At 35.8% G+C, this 27,925-nt stretch overlaps 1 protein-coding gene across 3 annotated transcripts; it reads left to right on the top strand.

The window, feature by feature from the left end:
• Nucleotides 1-1,364: 1,364 nt before the first annotated feature.
• Nucleotides 1,365-26,111, top strand: LOC133517837 (aromatic-L-amino-acid decarboxylase). Of its 3 annotated transcripts, none has more exons than XM_061851284.1 (7): nucleotides 1,365-1,916; nucleotides 10,868-10,906; nucleotides 14,136-14,220; nucleotides 14,810-15,044; nucleotides 18,362-18,611; nucleotides 24,344-24,492; nucleotides 24,731-26,111. In XM_061851284.1, exons 2-7 carry the CDS (start codon nucleotides 10,876-10,878, stop codon nucleotides 25,454-25,456), a joined length of 1,476 nt encoding a protein of 491 aa, XP_061707268.1. In that variant the 5' UTR covers nucleotides 1,365-1,916; nucleotides 10,868-10,875; the 3' UTR covers nucleotides 25,457-26,111. The 3 variants fall into 3 exon arrangements, with proteins under 3 accessions (XP_061707268.1, XP_061707270.1, XP_061707269.1); XM_061851285.1 differs by lacking the exon at nucleotides 1,365-1,916 and adding an exon at nucleotides 9,972-10,530; XM_061851286.1 differs by lacking the exon at nucleotides 10,868-10,906 and having other exon boundaries at nucleotides 1,375-1,916.
• The last annotated feature ends 1,814 nt before the right edge of the window (nucleotides 26,112-27,925 follow it).

Here is a 27,925-nt window from a genome sequence, read left to right as displayed (position 1 = left end):
GTAAAACAAATAACTATTTATTTTATTTTATTGCCTCCATGGGCATATTGGGAATAATGTCGTTTGAAGTAAGGTATAAATGAGTTTTACTTTTAAATTCTTTTTTGATATTTATAAATTTATTTATTTTGTGTATTATATTATAAATACTGAAAATCATTAATTTAATACCCGTATAAATTATATTTACACAATCGTGGCTGTATGCCAAAAAGGTCTGTCAGTGTCTTCGATGCCTAATCTGTTTATTCCTCACAATTGTGATGAAAAACATTGTGTGTGCCACGGGCGGTACAAGAATTATGACTCGCCTTCGGATTAGGGCTTAAAATTAACACTTGTTCGTAAGTTTTTGTTTACCGCCCCTAATACACAATGTACATTGTACGTACTATTGTACTCGAAATAGCAAAAAAGAAATTGGTATCTCGGACTATAAATGTCTGACATGACATTGACATGTCATAATTTTGTTTTTGTTTGATGAGTTAATAAATTGTAATGTACTTTTCTAGAGTGGCGAAAGATGGGACATTTCATTATTTTGTACTAGCTGTTGCCTATGACTACGTCCGCGTGGATTTATTTCCCTAAACACAATTACAACTCATTTTTAACCCTATTAGGAGCTGTATTTTCAAAAGCACTAATTATTTTTCATACTTTATAATCGTTTTTCTTCCTACTTATTTTAAGAACCCATTCAAATAGTTCTTACAAATTTTCAACCCTTTTTTAGGGTTCCGTAGCCAAATGGCAAAAACGGAACCCTTATAGATTCGTCATGTCCGTCTGTCTGTCCGATTATGTCACAACCACTTTTTTAATTAACGCTAATAGGCGATGAATTTTTAAAAACGCTGAAATGACTTTTCTGCTATTTTATGAATGCATGTATGTGTCTTATTACGAAGTTTCAAGTTCTTAACTAAATATAAGACTTGACCCGCATACAAACATTCATCCCCTTTTTAACCCCCCTAGGGGATGAATTTCCAAAAACGCTGAAACTACTTTTCTTGTATATTAATATAATGCACTTCACGAAGTTTCAATTTCCTAAAACAAAATAAATTTGATGTCCATACAAACTTCCATCCTATTTTTAACCCCTTTAGGAGATTAATTTCCAATAACACTGAAATAACTTTTTTTTCAAGTTCCTAGCTTAAAATAAAACTTGAACGCCATACAAACGTTCAACCCCTTTTTAACCTCTTTAGGGGTTGAATTTATCAAAATCGCTTATTATCTTTTGTACACTTTATGAATGCAAACTAATGTGCAAATTTCAACTTTCTATCTTTTGTAGTTTCGGCTTTGCGTTGTAAATCAGTCAATCAGGACCTGAGGACACCCATTTATATAGGTACCTTAATAATAAAAAAACTAAAACTAACTATAACCGTTTATTTAAATAAATAAATAATAGCCAGAACGGCCATGTATATTGTGTAAGCAGAATAGCAAACACAGCAATATTCGATTGATCTAATCTAAAATTCTCATTGGTTAGTAAATTAATGTTAGAACTGTCGTTGACGTGTGACATTGAAATAGGGATGCATTGAGATCGGGAGGACGCAACCCTCTTATCTTTTTTTTAGATTTAGTGTGACCGGCTATAATATTAGTATTCGGGTTGAGGGCTCATGCGCGCGGCTAATCTTCCTGATGGAGTCGAACTATATAGGTGCTGGTGATATACTGGCTGTTACGAGGGTATATAAGGCTTGCGAGGCCCGCGCCGCAGCGCAGTGTGAATGTTGCAGCGCTCCTAACCCACGGTCCGCTGCGCGAATAAACGATCGCACGAAACCAATCAAATCAATTACCTACTTTATTTTTGTTGCAAATTACCGAGGTGAAGGCTGTGTTTTTGTTTGAAGTATTGTTTTTGTGAGGATTTATACTAGGTAAGTGCAACAATTGAGATGATTGTCATAAGTGACACCAGTTAAATTTAATTCGGAGTTAAGTTGAACGCGAATTTTAATTCCTTATCAATATTATTAATGAGACTGATTAATATTAATAATATATTAATATTAATAACTGAACTAAGACTTGATTATTAAGCTAGGTATAAGTATATACCTTATTGCACATATCTAAAAAAAAAATATCTTGAGACGGAACGATTCTAATATACTTACCTATAACAGAGATACAAGCGATATGGAGGTTCTGTACATACTCTGAGACTGTTTGTTTGCAACTGTGATAAGTACGTAAATTTCATTAGAATATAAATATAAAGCAGACATGTTAAGGAATTTCATCTAAAAAATCAAATTGTAAAATCTATAAGAACTATCTAATAACCTGACCTAATTAAAATTCACCTGTTATATTTAACTACGCAAAAAAATCTTTGAAGTGAGGTTTAATAATAAATAGGATTATACCAAATTTAACAGTGCTAGGTATAATGTTTTACAAAAACCATACCAACATCATAGTTTGAGTCATCGAGAGCAAATAATGTGTTCCATTTCAAACAACTTTTTTGATTTTGTAATTGGAAATATTAACTTTGGCCAAGTTAGTTTCAAAAGGAAATAGTTATTTTGTAAGTATCTAACTAACAAGTATATAGATTAACGTGACAAATGTATAATAATGAACACGCTGACTGACACTATAACTTATTACTCGAGAAAAACTGCGAAGAAATTCCCTTAAACAGGAAAAAGGCACGTTCCTGATAACGACTTGCAACGGGAGAGAAATTCGTTTTGCCTGCAAAATTAAAGTACCTATCTCTTTATCTCTATTTACTTTTATTCCATAAGATGGAAGCGAAGATACCTACAGTTTTTTTTAGTTAAAAATCGGCCAAGTGTGGGCCGGTCTTTTTATGTTTGTAATGGAGTCTCATTAAATATATTTTTTCATAATATACTTATGTTTTATAGCTAGCATAATAATCCAAACGCTCGTTGAGTCCGAACAAGGGTTGTTTTTTTGAAGTACGGATTATTGAGGCCCTCCTGTAGTTATACGTTTGCAGCCCACTTGTTGTTTTACTTCAATTTTAATCTATGTTATGTAGATAGGTACTTTTAAAAAAAATCACAGTATACAACAAATATTATTAGATTTATATTCATTTATTCGAAAACATAATTATACAAATTACATTTGTTTGTAATCATCTCAATATTTAATAAAAATATAAATGACATTACATAATAAATACCTATGTTAGTCTAAAACGGATTGTCAGACAGAATATAAATTAATCCAGTCCATAACGGCAATATTCTTGCTATCATACTTAACACGCATCTCTACTAAGACTTAAAAACGAAAAGGAAACTCGACCGTCAGACTTTCGAAATCGAATTTGACAAAGTAATAAATATGAGTTATTTTGATGAAATGCCTCTAAGAATTTAGTATATTCTAGGCAGTATATTTACGCTTTTTTGCTGTTATATTTTGCAAATATCACAGCAACAGCAGGTACGCTCCGTTAATTCTTCAGCAGTTCAGCACAGAGCGCGCCACAGTGATCTTATCGTCAGTTATAGCTGGCCGGGCCACAATCAGTAGTACTGCTTGAAGAATATGAATCTAGGTACTAAGCTTAACAACATTAACATTACTCTAAACAAACACTCATACGCGTCAATCTTTAAAATCTAGTTAGAGATCTGGAAAATATTGATCGAGATCTCGACCAAGACTGCAAAAATCGAGATTTCCTGCCGACGAGATTGAATCTCGATAATCCGCTAGAAATCTCCAGAGATCGAGTTTGCATTCCCTAGTGTCAATTAATACACTAGGTAATTGAATTCCTATAGAAAGTTTTTGAAAGGGTTAGTATTTATGAATAAGTGAAATAATTTACTATTAGAATAACCAAAAGGTCATTTGTCAACTTTCAAACGTCATTAAACTGGTTTTTGTCACGGCTATTGTTTGCCCTTGTTAAATTTGCCACGTCAATTTGTCACATGCATTATATGCCCTAGCTAATAAATAATTAGTACTAGTGCAGTTATTTAAATAAGTATAAAGTTAATAAATGTTTTTTTTTTTGTATACTTACCTTCATAGGTACGTGTAAAGTATTGAGGATTTTATGGTAAATGCTGTAAATATGCTTAAAATATTTGCGAAAAAACAAATGCATTTTTGTATAGTTAAAGGTATAGACTATAGACTACAATAACGAATCAAGTAGTAACTAGATTCATTTATTCCAATCAATTAAAGTGCTTATAAATAATGAAATAGGTAATATCAGCTACGGAACCCTACAACATAACTTGGTATTTATTTTCTAGGCCGTTTTTTAAAAAGAAGTTACAGTTTTATCACCTGAGTAACATCGTATTAGATAAGATAACGACTATAACGATACCAGAATAATCAATGCGGGTTGACTTCTAAAACAGGGGTTTTCCAACCAGCGTTTCACTTTAACTTATACAGAAATCATTAGTGGATAAATCCAAACACCGATGACGCACGGCGGCGCGTGAGTCTACCGTGTACCTTACGGCAGGTCGCTTACACTGGTCATGCATAAGTATTTATTAACGCACCAAGGGATCCCCCGTCTGGGGAACGGTGTTTACCGCATTTACTAATTTCCTGTCAAAACTTATCGCAATATGAAGTAAAGGCCAAGGCTAATTTATCATAAGGATAATAGACAATACAATCATTGTATAATTCTATTTCTATTTCGTATTTCGAATATACACATATTTGTGAACACTTTGGCCGCTCTGAAATCCCATCCGGTGAGCTGTAGGTACTATAGGTAATAGCGATTAATAACGCGGCATTGTTTAGTACGCATGCGATTTGTTAGAACTAGACCTGGCAAAAACAAATTATGTTATAATCATAGAAAACGTTTGTAAACCAAATTCGCGAGAGATTGCGTGTAGTGTACCTAAATCGTGCAATCCACCCGACCGCCTTGGATGTCGCTCGTCCTAAGGTAAGGAAATAATTGGTTCTAAGAATTCCCATCTGTTAGGGTTAATGACGTCATCAAAGTCTGGTTAATAATTAATGAATGCTATTGACACAATAATCTCAATACAATTTTAAACCCCATCTAATTAGGTATCTAGCTAATGCAACTACCTATAGTTAACTATAATTAGGTACTAGAAATAGACCAAGAAAAAATTACCGAAACAAATTTAAAAACCCGAACTACACAATAAAGATACCTACTACGTGAAATCGTGTTTGATTTGATGCAACGAGATTTTTAGAGAAAAATCGATCGTCGTGTTATTCTAGAAAAATGTTGAGATTTAAAATAATAGTATAAAAGTAAGTAGGTACATACGTTTTGCACGAGATAAAATAAATGATTACAATGGCTTTGAAATTTAACTTCATAACATATACATAATACATATCCAACTAAAACTTAAATGTTAGAAATCAATCTGTATGGTTACTTGGTTACCCTACTTTTTCCAAACTGCGCAGTATTATAACAGTTTTGAATAATTGTTTAGAATAGACAGTCTATGTTTAAGTTATTTGCTCGTGTTACAGGCCTCATCCGGTATATTATTTATACCGGATTTATGAAAGGGGACGACCACTTTCGCCATACAAATAAAGTCCTCATTTACTTACTGGACATTAACATTATATAAAAAAATACGTATTTTAACCACATCTATGCCCGCTCATTTGATTTTTTAAATTATCATAGGTTTTTATTTTTTTATGGAATTTGTTTTTCCCTCTTAGCTCTTGTAATAATCAAATAAATCTAAAAATTCGGACGATAGGGCATAAACAGGACAATACAGTAAATTATGTGAAAATATTTTGCATAATGTCAATATCCAGGGAGGAAAATGGGGAACACGTTTGTATGGAAAAGCGGTCGACGACTATGCTCGTATCTTTTTCTATAATGTTAATATCTAGAAAGGAAAGTGGGGACTACGTTTGTATGGAGAAGCGGTCACGTGACTTCGTTTCCTTTCCTGTTAATAAGTTACATAGTTATGATTTTTATTGTTTTATTTTATTTTATTATGATAAGTGGGTATATAGGAAGGTAAACTATAATTTATGTAAAAAAAAATTGTTTTTTTCATAAAAAACATGCAACTAATCTTAAATTATAAAAATATTTAAAATATTAAAAATATTTTTTGAGTTAAGGAGTCTAGGTGTGTAGAACTCAAAAAATATTATTAATTTAAGATTAGTTGCATGTGTATGTGTTGTGTAGAATCTAGAGGAGTCAAAAAAATCCTTAACTCAAAAAATATTTTTATGTAGATATTTTTAATTTAAGATTAGTTGCATGTTTTTTATGAACGAAACAATTTTTTTTACATAAATTACTATTACATCTTTTTTATATATTTTAGTTATGTACCTAAGTAAAAATATCAATAGTATTTAAATTTAATAGTGTTGCCGAGTAGGTAGCTGTAATACCTAACTGAGAATGAAAGTTAAAGGTACCTAAACTAAAACCTATACAAAACTAAAAATGTATTATCTTAGATACCGTAAAATGGGGTGGGGCAGTTGGGTTCTGAATGGGGTGAGTAGGGATGACAGAGGGGTGAGTTGGTTTTACAGGCTACTGCTAAGTAAATTATATATTCTAACTAGCTGTTGCCCGCGACTTCATCCGCGTGGAATCTTATCTTGAACATTTTACATCTTTAGTAGGTACCAAAATTTTCATATCCAAGCAATGTTGAAATTACTTTTTTGTTTTTGCAAATTGTATGAAGTTTTAAGTCAAGTAATTTAAGTCAAGTCAATTAATGCAGCAAAAAATTGCAGTTGATTTAGATGAACAAAGACTGACTTAAGGAAATCAAACTTTCAACGCAATCTTAAGTAATTAAGGGGATCATCATCATTATATCAGCCTTTTATCGACCACTGCTGAGCAAATAATAATAAATACATTTTGAAAACTTGTTAAGGTTTGGTACCCAAAAACGGGACCGTATTTTAACTTAACCCTTTTAGCGGACGAATAAAAAAAAAACGCTGAAATAAGTTCTTTCCCTTTTATTATATTGGCTTTTTACAAAGCTTAATTTGAACACTTTTAACCCCCCTTTGTCATCCCCTTTTAACCCCCGTAGGGGTTATATTTTTAATAACGTTCAGTTAGTGTTATTTTATATTATGCCTTTATAAGAAGTTTCAAGGAATTTGTAATCTATTCCAACTATCAACCCCTTTTAAAACTTTTTGTTAGGGGATGATTTTTAAAAACGCTGAAATTACTTTTCTCGTGTTTAAATAATATGCCCATGTGCAGAGTTCCAAGTCCCGCACTAAAAAAACAATTTGATTTTCACCACCTTAGGGGATGAACTTGCAAAAACACCGATATACATTTTCTTGTATTTTAATAATATATCTTTTTACGAAGTTTCGAATTTCTAGCTTAAAATTAAACTTGAACCCCATACTAACTTTCATCCCCTTTTTAATCCCCTTAGGGGTTGAATTTCTCAAAATCGCTTCTTAGCCTTGTTCACTTTATAAATGCAACCTAGGTTGTAAATTTCAACTTTTTAGCATTTGTAGTTTCGGCTCAGCGTTGATGAGTCAGTCAAGCAGTCAGGACACGTGCATTTATATACACATATAGATAACAAATCAAGCTATTATAATGTTCATAATTCCAAAGTAACGATCCAACAATTTTCAAAACTCAGCTTAGTAGGGAATCCCTCCTGACCCCTCCTACTACGGGGTGAGCTGGGATGTCCTACTAATTCATATTTATCTTTAAAGTTATGAAATGGAACTACACAAAATCATAAAAAAACTAAAATTCAAACGACCGGAGGAAGATTCCTTATGTATAAAAATCAGTTTGAAATAAAGTTTTATCGAAGTTTGCTTTTGTTATTTTAGTTTAATATATAGTACCGTAAAATGTGGTGAGTAGGGACAAGTAAGTTTTGTCCCTTTTGTCACGGTAAGTACTATATATTAATATCTATCAAGATCTAAATAGCTATTTCAGTTATAAATCAGCAAAGGTCGCACCACTTAGACCAAAATTGTATCAAGGCGGATATAATGTTGCACAAAGGACCGGATACGAGCGGTTGGCGCACAGATACGGAGGAAACTTAGTTACGCCGCGTTTCTTGTCACCATTACTAACTCAAGTCACTCTATAACAGGCAATAATAATAATTCAGCCCATAGCTTTCAACGTCTCACTTCTGGACACAGGCCTCATCTCATCTCATCTCATGCACTATACTTAGTTCGTTTTTTTTTGCATTAGAGAGAAGGTATGCGATCTTGACGTGTCTTTTTAATAAAAACACTTTTGAGAAATAAGCAAATATGTAACAATTGCTTTAACAAGTAATAAAACCTAATTTAAAAAGCGTTTTTCAATAAAAAAGACACGACAAGATTGTTTACCTTTTTTCTAATCCTAAAACAACGAACTATAGAGGAATAGGGTTTTATACACATATTGGGGACACGGTCACTTTTGAATTTCTTCGTTTTCGTAACACAAAAATGTAACTAAGAAAAGATGATAATTTGAGCGTAATCTTGCTTAAAGTAGTTCTTGCTACTCGTTACTGTTGTAGAAGAATCATATTGGCGTATAATACCTTTACGAAACATGAGCAAGTTTTTGTACTTTTTGTGAGATCAGTAAAATGTGCGTGCGAACTAAACAGTTCGTTTCAGCTTGGGAATACATGCTGTCCGGCTATATATCCGGCTGTTCTCCTCTCATGTCTTAACAGATTTTATATTGACTAAGTATTTAGTTTCACTTTTTTTTTTCAAAATCGCGGATTTGGACTGCACTAACCGCTCACTAAACCACTAGGTAGTGAATGAAGCGGGGAACTTAGTCATAATGTTGATGTAATGTTTTTGACCCAGTTTTTATTTATGCATTAATTAAAAACTTAGACATAGAAGAATCGTTACTTTTATCTACGATTCCCACCGACCGGCTGGAGTCGGGCCGCACCGGAGCGCATTTTTAATGTGCCTTGCATTATGTATGGCGGAAGCGATGGAATCCGCCCGTAGCTGTCCGCGTCCGCGAGCAGCTAACCTTGGACGGCTTGCGGCCATACAAATGTGAAATGCGCTCCGACTCCGCCCGTTCGGTGGGAATCGTCCTTTAAAAGATTGTCTATAGTTACTATTTTCGATATAGGATTTAATTGGGTAAGTAAATTTAATTGATAAGATTCCATCGTAATAACTGGCTGGCATATAAACATAAACATAAAATAGGTAATAAATCTTATACTTAATTAGATGAACTAAATAGATAACGTTAAACAGTCAAAATCTATTTACTGAAATACCTAGTAACACTGTTTGAAAGTGATGCTGATAGGTTTAAAAATACTCGAATGTCAATGACTCCTTGTAAGCTTTAGCTTATTTAGAAAGAAATGAATTCGACGGGATCCGAAGGGCATTTTTCAAAACAAGTGCGGTGTTTACATCGAGTACATGAATTTATTAGTACTAGTGTGTAAAATAACTAGTGCCGTGGAATATTGTCGGAAACTGTGTTATCCGCAGTCGGCGAGGTCTGCACATAACCTCGCACCACTTGCTCGCCGCCCGGCGTTGCGCAAGCTCCGTTCTCTCGACATTGAACAAGGAACAAGGACCACCAATTTAACTGAACTTTGTGACCTAAGTAATTGCACACCTAATTATGGGAGTGACTCGCTGGGACTTTAAATTAATATGAAAATCTAATAAGAATTATTTAGAGAGTTTTAAAATGTAAACATTGACAGTCTTTACCACCAAATACTAATTTTAATTATTCAACATTTGAGTACCCATAATTCATGTAACACGCCTCAGTGGCTATTAATATCCTGAAAGAACTGATTATGGCTCAGCAAGTGGCTACCACACCACGTCAATATATATTTCAAAAAATGGTTAGAACATACGTTTTGTTGTGTGCTATAAGCTGAATTATTTCTTTGTGTGGTTTCAAAATCTAATATTATAAATCTAAATTTGTTTATATCGTGATATGAAGCGAAACAAAACGCATAGGTATATAGGTACTAAAAATAGAACAATTCACTGAACATTTTAAAAGAAACGTCATCATTTATGGTTATTTGTATATGAATACATCGTTGTCTGAGTACCTAGAACACAAGCCTTTAATGAGCTTACCGTGGTACTTAGTCAATTTGTGGAAGAATGTCGCTATCAGTGGTGGCCGAAACGTGAATGCAATTGACCATTAACCATTACAAATTGAACCGTAAATTGTAACCGCCCGTGACGGTTCAATTTGTAATGGTTAATGATAATTTTCAATTAACGTTCGGCCAACACTGGTGCCCATAATATTTTAATTAATTTATTACGATACACATAAAAAAATAGGTGATATACTCTATCTTTACGTTTTAGATAGATACCTGCACCTACGCTAGTCAATAAGCAACAATCGGTTAATTAATCCAGATTTGTGTCATTGTGCCTAACGCCTAACGCGATAAACGACTTATTGGACTGGTAGGTACTTTTGTGAACGAACTTATACTTATTACAACAAATTATTTCTTCTGCATTTCTATGTAATATTTCTATGTAATATTTCTGAGTATCATTGCCACTATATTTAAGTAATCATTTACCACTATACAATATGTAAATAAAAAAATGGCAAATATCAAAGAAAATATGACCAATGAGGCGAGGCCTGCGACTTAGGTACGAGGCTATTTATCGGCCGGGTCGTCTCTGACACCACTGTTATTGACTTGATTAAATTATTACAGTGTTTGATTACCAACACATCGTTACACATTGTAAACGGTAGTAACTAAAATAACATGGGTTTAATTTCTAGGCGGAAACATGACTCACCAGGACACATCACTGAAATTCGGTTCGTCCTAATTTTCATCAAAAAACATCTGCATGTTTCTTAGTTTTCTTTGAAGCATAATAGCATTAAAAATAATTTTGTTTTATGCCTATTTCAATTCATTATTGTTTTATTAAATTACGTTATTGTAGTAGTGTAGTTAAGTATGATGAACATAGGTAATTTAGTTAGTTATCTTTTTTAGGGTTCCGTAGCCAAATGGCAAAAAACGGAACCCTTATAGATTCGTCATGTCCTTCTGTCTGTCCGATTATGTCACAGCCACTTTTTTATTTTAGTTAATTGACATGTGTGATTCTAGTGGATTAAGTTGTAATTTTCATTTGCACAATTCCATAGTAATTTGGTGTTTTGAAAAATGTAAGTTTTCGAAATGTTCTAAAGGCGGAATTCCACCTGTCTGCGGCAGTACTGGCACAAGCATATTCAGTATAAAAATGCTTTGCCGCACACTGGTGGACTCCCGCCCTAAGAGAGTTTTTACATTGTCCGATCCGATCTGGGATGAACATAAATGTAAGACATATGTGGTTTTCTGTATTTATTTAGTCATTTAAAAATCATTTTTACCTACTAAAAACGATAGATAACGCATAAAAGGCGGACTTGATGCCATATGGCACTCTCCTCTTTCTTTCTCATAGGCGCCTTCCGACATCTGATATCCGGAAAGGCGTCAGCTGTCGGACCAATAATATTTGGTTGTGAGAGGATTTGTATAAGCACAATGTTGGTTGTAGTGTGCGTGACAGCTAAAGCCGGCGAACCCCGTGGTTTGACTACGCGGATGTAGTCATCATAGCTACATGCGATATCGGATCGGTAATGTGAAAACGCTCTTACATTCCAGATTTTGCTACCTTCACTTATTTGAAATAAATAAAAAAATGCGTTTTGCGCGCTTCCGTAACAAAGAGCTAATAATATGTCTTAGCTTCAGCTATTCTACTTTTAGGCTACTAGTTAGTAGCGTAGATTCGTACAAAATATCTTTTAAATATTTTAACGTCGCCATACTAGCTGTATAGAAATGGATACTCGTGTTAAGGCACCAACTGTACTTTATTATAATTATGTAACTTTATCTACTAGGTTATTCCCAGCTGTACCCACCAAGTTGTTACCAGTGGTAGCTACTGGGAAAAAATCCCAGTTGTTACCAATGGTAACAATTTGGTGGGTAGGTACAGTTGGGAATAACCCACTATATTTTTAGCATTACAATCATCATGACATGTCTTTTTATTGTAAAACGCTTTTTAGGAATTAGTAAATATTAGGTACTTAATTACTTATGAAAGCAAAAGAAAAGAGGACCTGAAATGGGAAGAACATATAACTGCAATCGTTAAGAAAGCAAAGAGCCTTATTTACCTCATAAGAAAAGCTTTTGGGAATCTGACGCCGGATATGATGCTCAAAATTCACAAAACCTATGTTAGGCCTATACTGGAATTACTGGAGTATGCATTTCAAGTGTGGAGCCCCTATTTTATCAAGGATATTGAGATGTTGGAGGAGGTTCAACGTATTTTCACCAAGATACCGAAGAAACTCAAAAACATGCCCTATGAAAGAAGACTGCACTTCCTGAAGCTCACAACCTTGAAAGAGCGCAGAGAACGTGGAGACCTGATTGAGAAATATAAAATTCTAACCCAACCCAAACCTTGCGCAATAGCAACAACCGTCTGAGAGGTCATCAGTATAAGCTGGTGAGCAGGTCCTACAACAATCCTCATAGACACTTCTTTAGCAACAGAGTGGTCAAAGCTTGGAACAAACTCCCAGAGGATAAAGTATCGGCCCAAAGTGTTAATGAGTTTAAGAATAAATTAGATGCGCACAATGCAAATTCTACTCAACACTGAAAACTATATTGATGACTCTGGATACAGACATTATCAGTTTTTGCAACTGCCTGCCTGCTTTTCAAATAAAAAAAAAGATCGTGTATGATTTATAATTGTTACATATTTGCCGTGACTAGGGTTCCGTACAAAAGGAACCCTTATGGTGCGAAGTATCGCTAAATATCTCTAGAACCACTTAAGCTATCGATTTTAAATTTGGAATAGTTATGAAAAAACGCTATGGTACAATTATTTTTATTACGCCAGGATTTAGTACCTTTAATGTTTAATCTGTTAAGTTCAAATAACGCAGTAAATCATGTCTTTTTTCTTAAAAATGAAATCGATAACTTGAAAAATTATAACGCCTGCAAAATTGTAAAAGTAAGCAAAATATAAAATGAGTAAAATTTGGAAACCACAAATAAAATGACTCATATTATAATTGAATATGAAGGTACAAACAAGGTACAAAAATTTGGCTTTTATAGAATTTATCAATAACCACGGGAACATAGCGTAATAAAGTACACCCGCCATTCTGACTGTCAGGATGGCGGGTGTACTATTTTTTGATGATAACTTTACGTACCGTGAGGTACACATTTTTTTAATGGAGGTACTAAATAGTACAAATTAGGTACAAAAATACGGTATGCTTTTCAATTATTTTTATTTAGGTACACCCGCCATTCTGACTCTCACTTTGAAAGAGCTCAAGTTAGTTGTACATTCCAAAACATCTTTTTTTCATAAGAAAAAAAAAGATGAATGAAGGAAAATGTGGAGAAAAATACCGCCCCACCCCCCCTTATCTCCGAAGTTTACCGACGACAAATTGTGAATTTTTGACATAATATTATTAACATTACTATAAATTTTACAGGACAAATATAATCAGACCTCTATCTTGGTAATTTTTTTTAATTAACAAAAACCTTTTCGAATTCAGTTTGCAATTTAACCAACTTTACGTGTGTTTATTACACCTGAAATTTCTATGAGATTACATTAAAGACATTTTTTTATACCTATTTCAAAAATTGATATATGATAATGAATTATCCTCGAATAACCAATATACGTGCATTAGATCGCGCAATAATTAATTAAACAATTTGCCGATAGATGGCGCTGTACTCTTTCGCCTATATAGTTACATGAGATAATTCATAGTTAGTACGGAACCCTCGATGCGCGAGTAAAACGAACTCGCACATGACCCGTTCTTTTTTTCAAAAAGTTTTTCAATAAAAAGACACGTCGCTTGCCTTCTTTCTAAAGCTTAAAAAACGAACTACATATATATATATATATATATATATATGTATATTGATTCGCCAAACACATAATATTAATAATTGTGTATTTTACAGAAACCATGGAGGCGGGTGATTTCAAAGATTTCGCGAAGGCGATGACTGACTACATCGCCGAGTACTTGGAGAACATAAGGGACAGGTAAACTGAATTCAACTGTTTTATTTTCTTGGAATATACCGGCGGAATATTCTCTAAAATAATCTGATGAAGAATAAGTAGTTCTCAAAAGAATCCTGAAGCTCTAACTGCACGGCTTGCGGGCACTAAGTATTATCCGAAAGACCTCATCAGCACTGCGGCCCAGTAAACTGATAATACTACAATAAAGCATACACACTACAATAAAGCATAATGTTTGTTGTAGTGTGCGTGACAGCTAAAGCCGGCGCCCCCGTGGCTTGACTACGCGGATGTAGTCATCATAGCTACATGCGATATCGGATCGGACAATGTGAAGTACGCACACTACCTCTGGAATTGCAGGCGTCCATAGGCTACGGTGACTGCTTACCATCAGACAGGCCGTATGCTTGTTTGTCATCGTCGTGGCATAAGACAACTGGACGTAGGCAATGAAATTAAAAAATCTATGAGCGTTATTTGATTTCTATAAATAATCTTTTATTTTCATTAAGATATAACTTTTGACCCTCTACGAAACTTTGCTCAGGCAGACTTAGTTCAGATGTCACGAGCCAAACTTCAATATATAAATACGATATTCCAGGCAAGTGGTGCCATCAGTGAAGCCCGGCTACCTGCGGCCGCTGGTCCCTGAGCAAGCTCCTGAGCAGCCAGAGCCGTGGACCGCCGTGATGGCCGACATCGAGCGCGTCGTCATGACCGGCGTCACCCACTGGCACTCGCCGCGCTTCCACGCTTACTTCCCCACTGCGAACTCCTACCCCGCCATTGTGGCTGACATGCTGAGTGGCGCTATCGCCTGCATCGGATTTACTTGGGTAAGATTATTGCTATTGCTTTTTGATTATTGGGTATTTGGTTATTGCTATTGCTTTTGAACCGTCGAGATTTGATACAACAATAACGATACAAGCGAGATAACACCGACCATGTGCTAGGTATATGATTATGACCGGCGTCACCCATTGCGAACACCCAAAGCACCGTTGTGGCTGACTTCGATTCACGATAATGCTATACCCGTGGTAACCATATTATTAATCGTATAAACATATATTATTAAACGAAAAGTAACTCTGTTTGCTTCTCTGGTCCTAAATTACTAAATAAATTTTGATGGCTTAAGCCAAAAAATGGAAATACGATAAGCTACTTTATTTTCCGAAATACATATCACGCAGGTGGAGCCACGGAAGCAGTCAGTCTTTATATTTTAGCTCCTGGTCTCAAATATTAAATAAGATTAAAGATTGCTTGAGAAGATTAACACCACTGGGTCAAGGTTAGGTAACATGGGCAGGTTTTTATTTTATTTTATACAACGACAGTGGCAAACAAGCATACGGCCCGCCTGATGGTAAGCAGTCACCGCAGCCTATAGACGCCTGCAACTCCAGAGGTGTTACATGCGCGTTGCCGACCCTACTGCTGCTGCTGGTTAATAGCATACCTAATCCATAATGCTAGTGGATCCACACTACATTTCATCTGCCTGAGGTGTGCAATAAAGAGTATTGTACTTTTGTACTTAATTGTAACAAAATAGCTGTATGGTAACCATAGCTATGGCATACAAATGCATACATGGTCTCCCGCAGTACAGGCCCAGCCTAGTACGCCTGGAAACTCCTTTTACTTATGTAAATATGCTATGCTGCCACCCGATGTCACGCCAATTCTGTATCGATTCATACTGTTTTGTGTGCAATAAACTTATTTTTTATTTTATCTTAATACCTACCGCTGACATATTGTAACTGGTATCTACGTAACCTCTCACTTTCTCGGGTCAAAAACAGATGGTATATAGGCCTGAAGTCCGAATTAGCGAGGTTACACAAAACTAGTGGTCTAGTGATATTGGATGAAGTCACAATCGCGTGATTGCATTTAACAAGTTTCTCGGGCACAGCTCGGAATTGCGGGAAGGATCCTTAAGTATGCAAACATTACGACCTAGCTCGCAGCTACCTTTTTAATTGGTTGTATTTATGAAAAAGGTGTTCTATTTCCCTACTTGAATGTATAAATCAATTCAATGCCAGTGTCAAGTTCACGATACGAAACAAGAACAAGGAAAACCGGTCCCGGTTCTTTCATAATAAAAAGTAATACGAGTATTATAACATAACACAATATAAAAACCTAGTCGAGTATTATGTTAGGTAATATGCAATTAGGCACCCTCAGGCTAATGCAAAAAATGTATCACCACGTTTTGATCACCTGATCACGAACTGTACGTTCTAATATGTTAAATGGAATCGGGTGGTGTTGACAACGATTTAAATTTTAATGTTACATATACAGTACCTACTACCTACACAGAACACGGATGTATTTCACAACAATGTTTAGCTTTACATACCTAATTATGTGTCTACGTACAGTCAGCATCAAAAGTAGCGGATCAAACAAGGTTTCAAAAGTATCTACCGTTCTGTAACAGCTTAACAAAATGTGGTGGTTCTATATGTAGAACAATGAAGACGTTAAAAGATATACTTTTGAACGTAAATTTTATGGATTTATCAATATTTGGAAAAGTTATCCGGATATCAGATACTTTTGGAGCGTTGTTTCATCAGCTACTATTGATGCTGACCCTACAAAGAATATCTTACGGAAAAGTAACGAGAGGAACTTTAACATTTTTTGCTTGCATCGTAAATGAGTAGGTATGTCCAAAACTACCAAAAAATATATGGGGATTCGATCTGAGTTGCTCTGTTAGTTCCCGGCGTATATATTATCGTTGGTTTCAACGCTTGTAACGGATTAAATCCGAACCAACGGCGTAATACTCGTAAGAGTACGAGTGCGACGCCGTTATGCTTACTTTTCACAATAGTCAATTTATTTGATAGTTGTCATCAAAGAGGTTGTCATGTTACCTAGATTCGTTAAACACAGTTGCTATAACACAAGCCTCGGTTGTGGGAGAGTAAGTGTATATGCGGTTAGCATACAAAACAATCGATTATTTTGATTACGTATTTACGTAACTACGTGTCAGTCACCAATATATACAGTTCTTAATTATCCTTTGTTCTTTGTACAAATTGAAGGTACCTATATGGCGTTGGGTACAAAAGGACAGGGTTTTTAAGAAATTTGTTTTAAATTAATGTACCTATTCTTATTATTCTAATTACAAATGATTTTTTCGAGGCGTACAACTTAACAAATATATAGTCCATATATGGCTCCATTACCACCATGGAAGTTTTTACAGATTATTTTTGGTCCGTCAATCACATTCTGCACTAATGCCACTAATACATCCGACTCACATGTAACCTAAAATTCCATACGAGTCAATGGATAGGAGTGTTGCCGGAATATGATAGGGCTCCTTCCTAGGATACTTCGTGATACGCTCCTACTGAAATGTAATACTGGTAAGTGGGCTTTTGGGCAATAAAGGTTGTGTGATTGTGTCAAAGGACAAAGCTGCCAAGTTATTTTTCTCAAACTTGCAATGAAATGTTGACATAACTTACTTCAAATAAGGTCCATTTGAGGGTGGTATTTTACAGTTCATTATCTCAACTCATTCTCTAAATTTCAATTTAATCATACGTCAAACGTAGGTACTTAATATAAGTGGGGACCGGGGAACGCAAATCCTACGTTCCTCAGAAGTTTTATAGATTGAAAATGCGAGTAATCAGAACAAGAACGTTTTCTCGATATTGGGCATCAAGGCAAATTTACTCTAGTGTTATTGTGCAACTCAAATAAACATCCTTGATTTTATGATAAAGACACATAATTAAGTATCTAATAGATAGGGTGTGTGTGTGTGTAGTCTGTTCGGAAAGAGAAGAGTGCCCAGAGTGTATTGGGCCTGAGCCCCATACATTCCACGAATCTTCACTTTCCGAACAGACGCTACCAGTAACGGCACGGGTCAACAAGAGATTGGTATTAGCTAATTGATGCAATTAGTATTTTCCGTTCAAAAAAAAAACGTTACTTACCTTAATTTACATTTTGCACTCTTATCTATCAGTGGATATGACGAATGAACCAACAGGTGTAGCGTAGTGTTGCCCTTCCCTGAAATATTTTCCAGTACTAAGGATTCTGTCAACAATTAAGCTAATGATATAAAATTTTACGCGCCTTCCAGATCGCTAGTCCTGCATGTACCGAGCTGGAAGTAGTCATGTTAGACTGGCTGGGCCAGATGTTGGGTCTGCCGGAGGAGTTCCTAGCGCGTTCGGGCGGCGAGGGCGGCGGCGTGATCCAGGGAACTGCCAGCGAGGCTACCCTCGTGGCTCTCCTCGGAGCCAAATCTCGAGTCATGACTAGAGTTCGCGAGCAACATCCAGAGTGGTCCGACTCGGATATACTTTCGAAGCTTGTGGGATATTGCAATAGTAAGTACCTTATAGTTAGCTAGTTAGGGTTCCGTAGCCAAATGGCAAAAAATCGGAACCCTTATAGATTCGTCATGTCCGTCTGTCTGTCCGATTATGTCACAGCCACTTTTTTCCGAAACTATAAGAACTATACTGTTCAAACTTGGTAATTACTAATTAGATGTATTCTATGAACCGCATAACTGAAACTCAAAAAAAAATTTTCTTCAAACCCATACGTATGGGGTATCGATGGATAGGTCTTCGTAAGTAGTTTTTTTTAAATACGTCATAAAATAAAAATATTTTTTTTTTTCATAAAACCCATACGTGTGGGGTATTTATGGATAGGTCTTCAAAAATGATATTGAGGTTTTTAATATCATTTTTTTCTAAACTGATTAGTTTGCGCAAGAGACACTTCCAAAGTGGTAAAATGTCCCCCCCCCCCCTGTAACTTCTAAAATAACAGAATGATAAAACTAAAAAAAAATATGATATACATTACCATGCAAACTTCCACCGAAAATTGGTTTGAACGAGATCTAGTAAGTAGTTTTTTTAATACGTCATAAATGATACGGAACCCTTCATGGGCGAGTCCGACTCGCACTTGGCCGCTTCTTTTTAGCATGAAACTACTGTGACTTGCGCGTAGGGATTGCACATATTCAAAACTTTCAGGTATTCGAATAAAATTCGAATATTTTGAAGAAATAAGAAAATGACCGGGAATTGTTTTTTTTTTATCGTTTTATTCAAAAACTATTTTCAAATATTGCAAAAACTAATGATATTTTGCAGAAATCCACTTAATTAACTAGTTTTATCCTCCTACTGCGATGTCCATATTTATAAAAACGAGTCGAAACGCAAAAATTTGACGTATTCAATATTTGTAGATAAAACTTTTAATATAAATGCATCGTTGCGTGAATGAATACTATTATAACTACATATAAGCATCCAAACACGTAAGAAAAAAAAATGAAGTAGGGTATTATTTTTGCGATTTAAATTTAATATTTATTTTTTGTCACTCAGTAAAAAAGCCTTTCATTCAATTGTATTTTGTTCCGCTCTATTCCAGTGGTTGTATGAGAGTAAACGGATAGTACACCGAGTGGCTTAGCATCGAAAAGAGTGTTAGGCAAGGATGTGTAGCGTTACCGTGGCTGTTTTATCTACTCATGGACAGTAGTTTGCATTGCATCATTTGAGAAATGATGAATGTGGGCTGAGAATGAGTGGGTCAGATGTCTTCTTTAGATGACCTGGTATTGCTAGCATCATCGGGTGAAGAGTTGCAGGAGATGGTAACTAGAATGCATGGGTCTTTTGAAAGGAAAGTAATGAAATAAATGTAAGCAAGACGAAAGTAATGGTATTTGGAAAGGGGGGAAATATGACAAACTGTGAAATTTTTTGTTTGTCAAGAAAGAGTGGAACAAGTGAAATAGCTTGTGTACCTGGGAACTTTGTTTACTAGAGACGGTAAGCATGATAAAGACATTGAAAGGGAGTAAATGCTGGACATTAATCGTGTCGTGTGGATGGGGCACTTAACGCTTTTATGAGCAGCCAGAAGGTGTCACAAAAAGCTCGGTTGTCTGTGCATAGAGGGGTGTTGGTGCCCGCACTTATGTATGGTAGCGAAAGTTAGGTATAGCAGAAGAGGCATCAGAGCCACGTGGATGCAGTGGAAACGAGAGCGTTGACAAGTGTGTGTGGTGTGAGATTACAAGACAGAATTAGGAACAGTGTGATAAAGGAAAAGAGTGGCCTGAACGAAGATGTAGTGACAATTTAAGAATTGAAAAAGGTATGTTAAGATACCATCTCAAACCATTCGACACGTGAAAAGAATGAGTGAAAGAAGGCTAATAAAGAGAGTGTATAATGGAGAAGTAGAAGACGGAGTTGGAAGGAGTAGACCTCAGCAGACTTTCTCTGATCAAATCGAGGAAATCTTGAAGAAAGACCAGGTCTAGACACCCTAAACAGTAGCAAGTGGAAATCCGTGGTCTCTGCCTACCCCTCCGGGAAATAGGCGTGATTAGGGTATATGTATGTGTCTATGTATATTGAATTCTTATTAGCTTTATTTGTTTTGGCAAGTTTTGATTCCTGATGGTCGGCTATTATAATATTAAAGGGAAAAAGTTGGCTGCCTACTGGGTAGATTATTCGTCACCTGAAGGTGCGTGGTTAAATTAGTTGGGCAGGTGCGTTTACGCTTGTAGTAACCCTACTGAATAAACATAATGACGCTTTAACTTAAAACTTACGTAACGTTGCTATGTCTGTACCCACAGTCCTACAAAAAACATTAGCCGCACAATAAAAATAACAATTTTTTATTTTATTTTCGTTGAAATCGAGTTAGGTTTAGCTGTAATTTCACGAAGCCTATCGAGAAGAATACAATGAAAATATTATTTCCTTCGCATTTGGATACCTACCTTCCTCATTCATTGTAAAAAATACCCGGCAAAACACACAGAAACTGTAATTATAGCGGATGAAATAGATTTTTTGAGTAATAAAAAATATTCCAATATTCAATTTGGTTTATTTGACGACCGGTCTGGCCTAGTGGGTAGTGACCCTGCCTATGAAGCTGATGGTCCCGGGTTCAAATCCTGGTAAGGGCATATATTTGTGTGATGAACACGGATATTTGTTTCTGAGTCATGGATGTTTTCTATTTATTTAAGTATTTATAATTATATATATCGTTGTCTAGGTACCTACAACACAAGCCTTATTGAGCTTACTGTGGGACTTGGTCAATTTGTGTAATAATGTCCTATAATATTTATTTATTTATTTAATATTCGAAAACTGAGCGGCCGAATATTCGAATATGAAAACAGGTCGAATATTCGAAAAATCGATTTGCAAGCCCTACTTGCGCGTCATAGTTAAAGTCCATCAATTACTAAGAGTACCTACAATCGTCAGAAGTAATATCAATGGTGCCTACGCCCATTTTTGGGATTTACAGTACACGGACCCTGGACCGCAGATAATATCTAACAGATCTTACCCGAACTCCTCCTAAATACATGTAGAAACAACTTACTGGTGGTTTAGAGTACTTTTTTAATCATCTTCACAGGCATATCCGCATAATGGGAATAATAAATTCCTGAAAAAAAAAGAACCCGTTTTAATGTTGGTTGATTAAATGGAAACTTTAATTCATTAATAAACATTGATAGAACAAGTACGACGGGGCCGAGTGAGGCAGGCGAGTTTGTTTTAAATGGAAACATCCCGGAATCAGTCATATTTCTTTTGTTTTTTATTTCGAAAATGCAGTTATTCATTTAAATTAATTTTCCTACTGTTCTTACACCTATTTGAGCTCCTTCTTATATTGATACCCTGCCTTCCTCGTATACTTTTATTATACCGTCAACTTTAACGCCTATATGGGTTCAATATCAAAAGCAACGTTGCCACACCTCGTGATTAAGACGGACAAGGAAATTCCGAAAAGGAAGGAAACATTTTTTTACTAAATGTGTCCAATGCTACTGAGAGATTACTGCGAACACCAGAAAACAATGATGTATGTGTACCTCTATTTCCCGGATGCCCACGTAGAGATTTTGCGACCGTACTCAATTTTGTGAAGATTAACTTCCTCTAGACTAGAACAGTGTCGTATGCAAAATTATTAGACCGCAGTTTGACTACTGATCCCTGTGGTGGTGCTCCTAGGCTTCTAGAAACCCGATGTTGCCAAGGCTGAAAAGTGGTGCCGTTACATCCACCAGCCCTTTGAATTCTCCGCTTACAATTCTCATACATTCGCTATCGAAAAAATCACACTTCACAAATTTGACTTATTTGAGTCTAGCTTTTAGTGTAATTGCACTAGCGAATTAATATTGACATCAAATTGTTCGTTTAATTACCTTTACATTGGAATATTAGTTTCATATTAGTTTATTTTCCAAAAAATATTATTTATTTGAGATTTAGACTTTAATTAAAATTGCAAATACAAGTTTGAAGGGCCTGCGTTATGCATGTTTGGAAAAGCACACCTTTAGAAATGTGCACCATATGAACATTTTTAAGTATTTAGAAATGTGCACCATATGAACATTTTTAAGTATTTAGAAATCTTGTTTTGCATTCTCTTGAACCACTGAAAAACCTGATAAATAGCAAAACGGCTTAATTCACCTGTCATTTATTCTTCACTATCAAACTCTTATTATAACTACTAAGTGTATACTATATTAGCTGGTATAGCAACAGTAGTTTCCATTATTTATGATAATTTTATGGCTTGGTTGCAGTAAATACGCATTGTTCTAACATCTGATAAGTGGATAAGTATTATTTTACCATGTTCAGATCATTTTTTAGCATAATGGAAACGACTTAAAAGTGGGCATAACATAATCCAAAAACCCGTGACTCTTCAAAAAATTGCTTTAATTTTTTTTTCAAATGAAAAACTAAAAAGATAAATATATTTTTATAAAATACAAATTGTAAAAAAAATATATGTCAATGTAAAGATAATTTAACGTAAAATAAATTGATACCAATATTAGTTTGACAGTGCCATTACGCTAAGAGCTAGACTCAAATAAGTCCGATTTGTGAAAAAAGTGGGATTTTTTCGATAGCGAATGTATGACAATTGTAAGGGGGAAATTCAAAGGGCTAGTGGGGGTAACGGCACCACTTATCAGCCTGGGAACAACAGGTTTCTAGGAGCCTAGAAACTACATTATAAGGATCAGAACTCAAACTGCGGTCTAATAATTATGCATGCGACACAGTTCTAGAGATCCTGGTCTACTTTTTAAGTTGAACTTTCTTATTTCACGTGGAACCCGCATCTGCAATCAACATTGCACAGCCGGGGATGACGAATGGACAGTAGAGTTAGAATCATCGAGCAACCGCACGGATTTCGATGGTAGCCATGCATTAAGTATCCAGGAGCTTCTCAGGTTCTCCTTAGGATCTTAAACACTGTGGTGGCCGAAATGCTTTCCGATGTTATCGAGTCCTAAACAATTTGACCAGAAATTCTACAATTCATTAAATCTTAACTAAAAACGTTAATGTTGTTCATATTAATTTAACACCAAATTCATATTAAATTTGTTAGTACTACGGACGTTCTTCTTAGGGTTCCGTAGTCAACTAGGAACTCTTATAGTTTCGCTATGTCCGTCTGTCTGTCAGTCCTCGGCTTTTGCTCAGCGACCGTATAAAATGATAGCGTTGCAAAGGGGATGCCCAACTACTTTAACTTTAAACATGTAAGTATTAATAGTATACGCGTCGGTTTGCTATTGCAGTTTCAACAGCGAGTAGGCAACGAGAAATTCTTATTAAGCTAAAATCAAAGAACCCTTGATGTCCGTTATTAGACAAAACAAATCAAACCGACAACGTCGCACGAGGAAGCCAATTTCGCCTAATAACGTACAACCTGAGTGTATATATTAGCTCGATGTCAGCGCTACGCGCGAATACGAAGACAACATGAACTAATCAAAATATAAGTAGGTAAGCACTCAAGCTGGTAAGGCAAATGGCATCCAAAACTTTTTAAAATCGATGTCCAGTCTCGTACTAGTCATAATAGTTATATTGCAGAATACCTAGGTAACTTTGCCTAATACCTGTAAAACGTATCATTTATAGTCCCACGATTCCAATCTTTTTGCTTATTCCCCTAGATAGTGTCAATAGTAAAACAATGTTTTCAGAACAAGCGCACTCATCGGTGGAGCGCGCCGGCCTCCTCGGCGGAGTGAAGTTGCGTTCCCTGCAGCCAGACGAAAAGCGGCGGCTCCGCGCCGACATCCTTCGCGACGCGATCAGGGAAGACAAGGCCAAGGGACTTATACCCTTCTACGTAAGTTTCTTGATTGTCTTAATTGTTAGTCTTTCTTTTTCTTCATTGGTAATGGTCGTGCCCAAGAAGTTTTGTACTCGTACCTTCTTACATATTATTCCTGTTATATTTTTTTTCGTAAATTAGTACTTATCTCAATCTTTGCCATGTTGCCCTTTTTGTAACGTTATTTTGACTATAATAACGTCCGTCTGTATCCGTCTATCAACTTATTTATGAGCTATATATTGTTTTTCAGGTTGTGGCAACCCTCGGCACGACGTCATCTTGCACCTTCGATGCGCTTGATGAGATCGGTGACGTTTGTGCGGAGGACGACAAACTGTGGCTCCACGTTGACGCTGCTTACGCAGGCTCTGCGTTTATATGCCCTGAATACCGTTACCTGATGAAGGGTATCGAGAAGGCAGACTCCTTCAACTTCAACCCTCACAAGTGGATGTTGGTTAACTTCGACTGCTCAGCAATGTGGCTGAAACAGCCGCGCTGGATCGTCGACGCGTTTAACGTAGACCCTCTGTACCTGAAACATGACCAGCAGGGCTCCGCTCCCGACTACCGCCACTGGCAAATTCCCTTGGGCCGTCGATTCAGAGCTCTCAAACTCTGGTTCGTTTTGAGACTATACGGAGTCGATAATCTTCAAAAGCATATTAGAAAGCATATCGCGTTAGCTCATCTTTTTGAAAAGCTGTGCTTGGAAGACGAGAGATTTGAGATATTTGAAGAGGTGACAATGGGGTTGGTTTGTTTCAAATTAAAGGAAAGTAATGAAGTTAACGAGGAACTGCTGAGAACGATTAACGGACGGGGCAGAATCCACCTCGTGCCGTCGAAAATCAATGATGTGTACTTCCTGAGGCTTGCTGTCTGCTCGCGCTTCACTGAGGAGAAGGACATTCAGGAGTCGTGGGAGGAAGTGAAGGCTTCAGCCGATGAAGTCCTGAAGAAACTTAAAAAGTAGACAAACGCCATCATAAAAATGTTTGATGCAGATGCTGAAAGTTACCCGATCTAACCCTGAATACCAAGTATTTTTATGTTATATCAATAGAGTGTTGTCAAACATGGTGCTCCACCGAACAACCATATCTATTTGGTTTTTCTTTACATTATAATAGTTACTTACAGAGTAGACAATACATTGAGAAATTAGGATAGTATCGATTATGACGCAGCTTTTGCTGGCCATGATTGCGGATAATTGATGCTCTAGCAAATATTACAACAGAGAAATTTACTACCCGACGAAAGACTACGAAATGGTATCACGAATTCAAACCTCCACACTTACAGCTTACTTTCATAAATATGATATAAAATTTCTTCACCTTAATCCATTGCGATAAAGTGGAAAAATGTATGAACTCGACTTTAAATCAATCAGTAATATTCGCGACATAACCGTTACATATTGAGTGTCTTTTTTATACTCAATATGTAACGGTTATGTCGCGTGTTTCTGTTTTAACTGTTACAATCACATCGATTTACGTTGAAAGGTGCCAATTTATATGAGTATATGTATATAGTGGGACCATCATCAGAGGATTAATTATATTTATTAACTTTAAAGTGAATTCACGAAATTAAGGCAAAAAATATATATACCTACTTAAGGTGGTTCGATTTTCATACAAAAAACAATCGCTATTTATTAATTAATTACACAATATTATTACATAAATAGTTGCGCATCTATCTACTTTCGAATATTCATTTGCGCTAAATTAATAGAAAAACTTTGTTTCATACAGAAATCATGCAATAATCAACGTTATATTTTTATAAATTTTACTCATGTGTGTGTGACAAATGTCGTGTACAAATACATTGCGGCGTTGCCACTCCATGCATCGGCGCGACGTTGCGATGTTTGACGCGTTTTTAGCTGACTCTGTCGACACTGACACTCAGTGTGACCAGGCGTACGATAATTGTCGTACATGTACGATAATTTGGGCCCCGGTATGACGTAATGTTCCAAAGAGCATTATCGTACACTAAAGTACTATAATTTCAGCCCTTGGATGATGCCACCTTAAAAGTCTAGTAATTTGAAGCAAAATATGACACTTTCTCTCAGAAATAGGCTAAAATTAGTATCTTTTGGGTGTTCGGCTCCTTGGTGTAAGTTTAAAGTTTAAAATGTCACAATTTCCTGTATACCGTTTGAGTCTATCCCAAAAATACACAAACATAAACAGATTTTTTGCGCAATTTAGACGAAAATTGTCTTTTTTTTATTATTAATTGGAAGTTTAAGCTTATTTTGCAAGACATTTTTAGGGGCTGCCTTTTTGATTGGCGTACGATATTTTTTTCAACGGTACAATAATATTGACACTCAAGTACGATAATTCTCTTCCGCTCACCTGGCAACACTGCTGAAACTTGTCAGGACCTGGGGGCCTACCGCGAAAACCTAAATTCGCAAATTGCGGGGATCTTTCTCTTTTACTCTCACTAAGACGTAATTAGAGTGACAGAGAAAAATGCCCGAAATTGACGAATTTCGATTTTCCCGGTAGCCGCCCTGGTGCTTGAGGTACTTGATAGAAAAGAAAGCAACGCTGCCGCATGTTCTGAATTGTGATTTTATGTGTTTTTGGATTGAAACTGATAGCAACGTCTAAATCAAGTTACAAAAATCATCGATATTCTGGTCCGCGAAAAACCAGGAAAAGTGTAACTGTAATTGGAGTCTACAAAAATAACCAATTCATAGAAAATATGACCTAGAAACTAGTTCACTTTTATAAAACTCAATTTTGCCCGAGATTGTACTTAAGCGAATACCTAAGGGAGCTAAGTGTATTGATCTTGAATAATTAGTTGGCTAATACATATATGACTCCAACATGATATGGACATTTACATCATAACTATTATACCTAGTTGGTTACTAAGTTCTGTTACTCGATTTCTTTCTTTCTTCCTAGCGTTGTCCCAGCATATTGCCACGGCTCAATGGAGCTTGGGGTCCGCTTTGACAACTAATCCCAAGATTTGGCGTAGGCACTAGTTTTTACGAAAGCCACTGCCATCTGACCTTCCAACCCAGAGGGTAAAACTAAGCCTTGTTGGGATTAGTCCAGTTTCCTCACGATGTTTTCCTTCACCGAAAAGCGACTGGTAAATATCAAATGATATCTGTTCTGAAGTTCTGTTACTCGATTTGCAACCTCTTTATTTCCGTTAAAACAAATGCTACCGAAAAAATAAAAAATGACATAATGTGGTGGATTTGTGAGCTATAATTATATACCACAAATAACGCTTATCTCGTCGTATCTATAATGAATTGGGGCCTAAAAGAGAATCGTATTCCAAATTTTTGAAACGCTTGTATTACTTTTTATATTAACTAAAAGTTGCCTTAAAATTCAGTTTTATACTAAAAACGGCTTTAAATATGTTAAATTAACAAAAT

The sequence above is a fragment of the Cydia pomonella genome, chromosome 5, assembly GCF_033807575.1.
Source record: "Cydia pomonella isolate Wapato2018A chromosome 5, ilCydPomo1, whole genome shotgun sequence".
Taxonomy (NCBI): domain Eukaryota; kingdom Metazoa; phylum Arthropoda; class Insecta; order Lepidoptera; family Tortricidae; genus Cydia; species Cydia pomonella.
The sequence above is the reverse complement of the archived record's forward strand: the minus strand, read 5'-3'. Positions and strand labels throughout refer to the sequence as shown.

Coding starts and splice junctions, on each gene's coding strand:
- LOC133517837 (XM_061851284.1), top strand. CDS start 10,876: ATGACTCACCAGGACACATCACTGAAATTCG. Junction 15,045..18,361: donor CCTGCATCGGATTTACTTGG/GTAAGATTATTG, acceptor CGCGCCTTCCAG/ATCGCTAGTCCTGCATGTAC. Junction 24,493..24,730: donor AGGGACTTATACCCTTCTAC/GTAAGTTTCTTG, acceptor ATTGTTTTTCAG/GTTGTGGCAACCCTCGGCAC.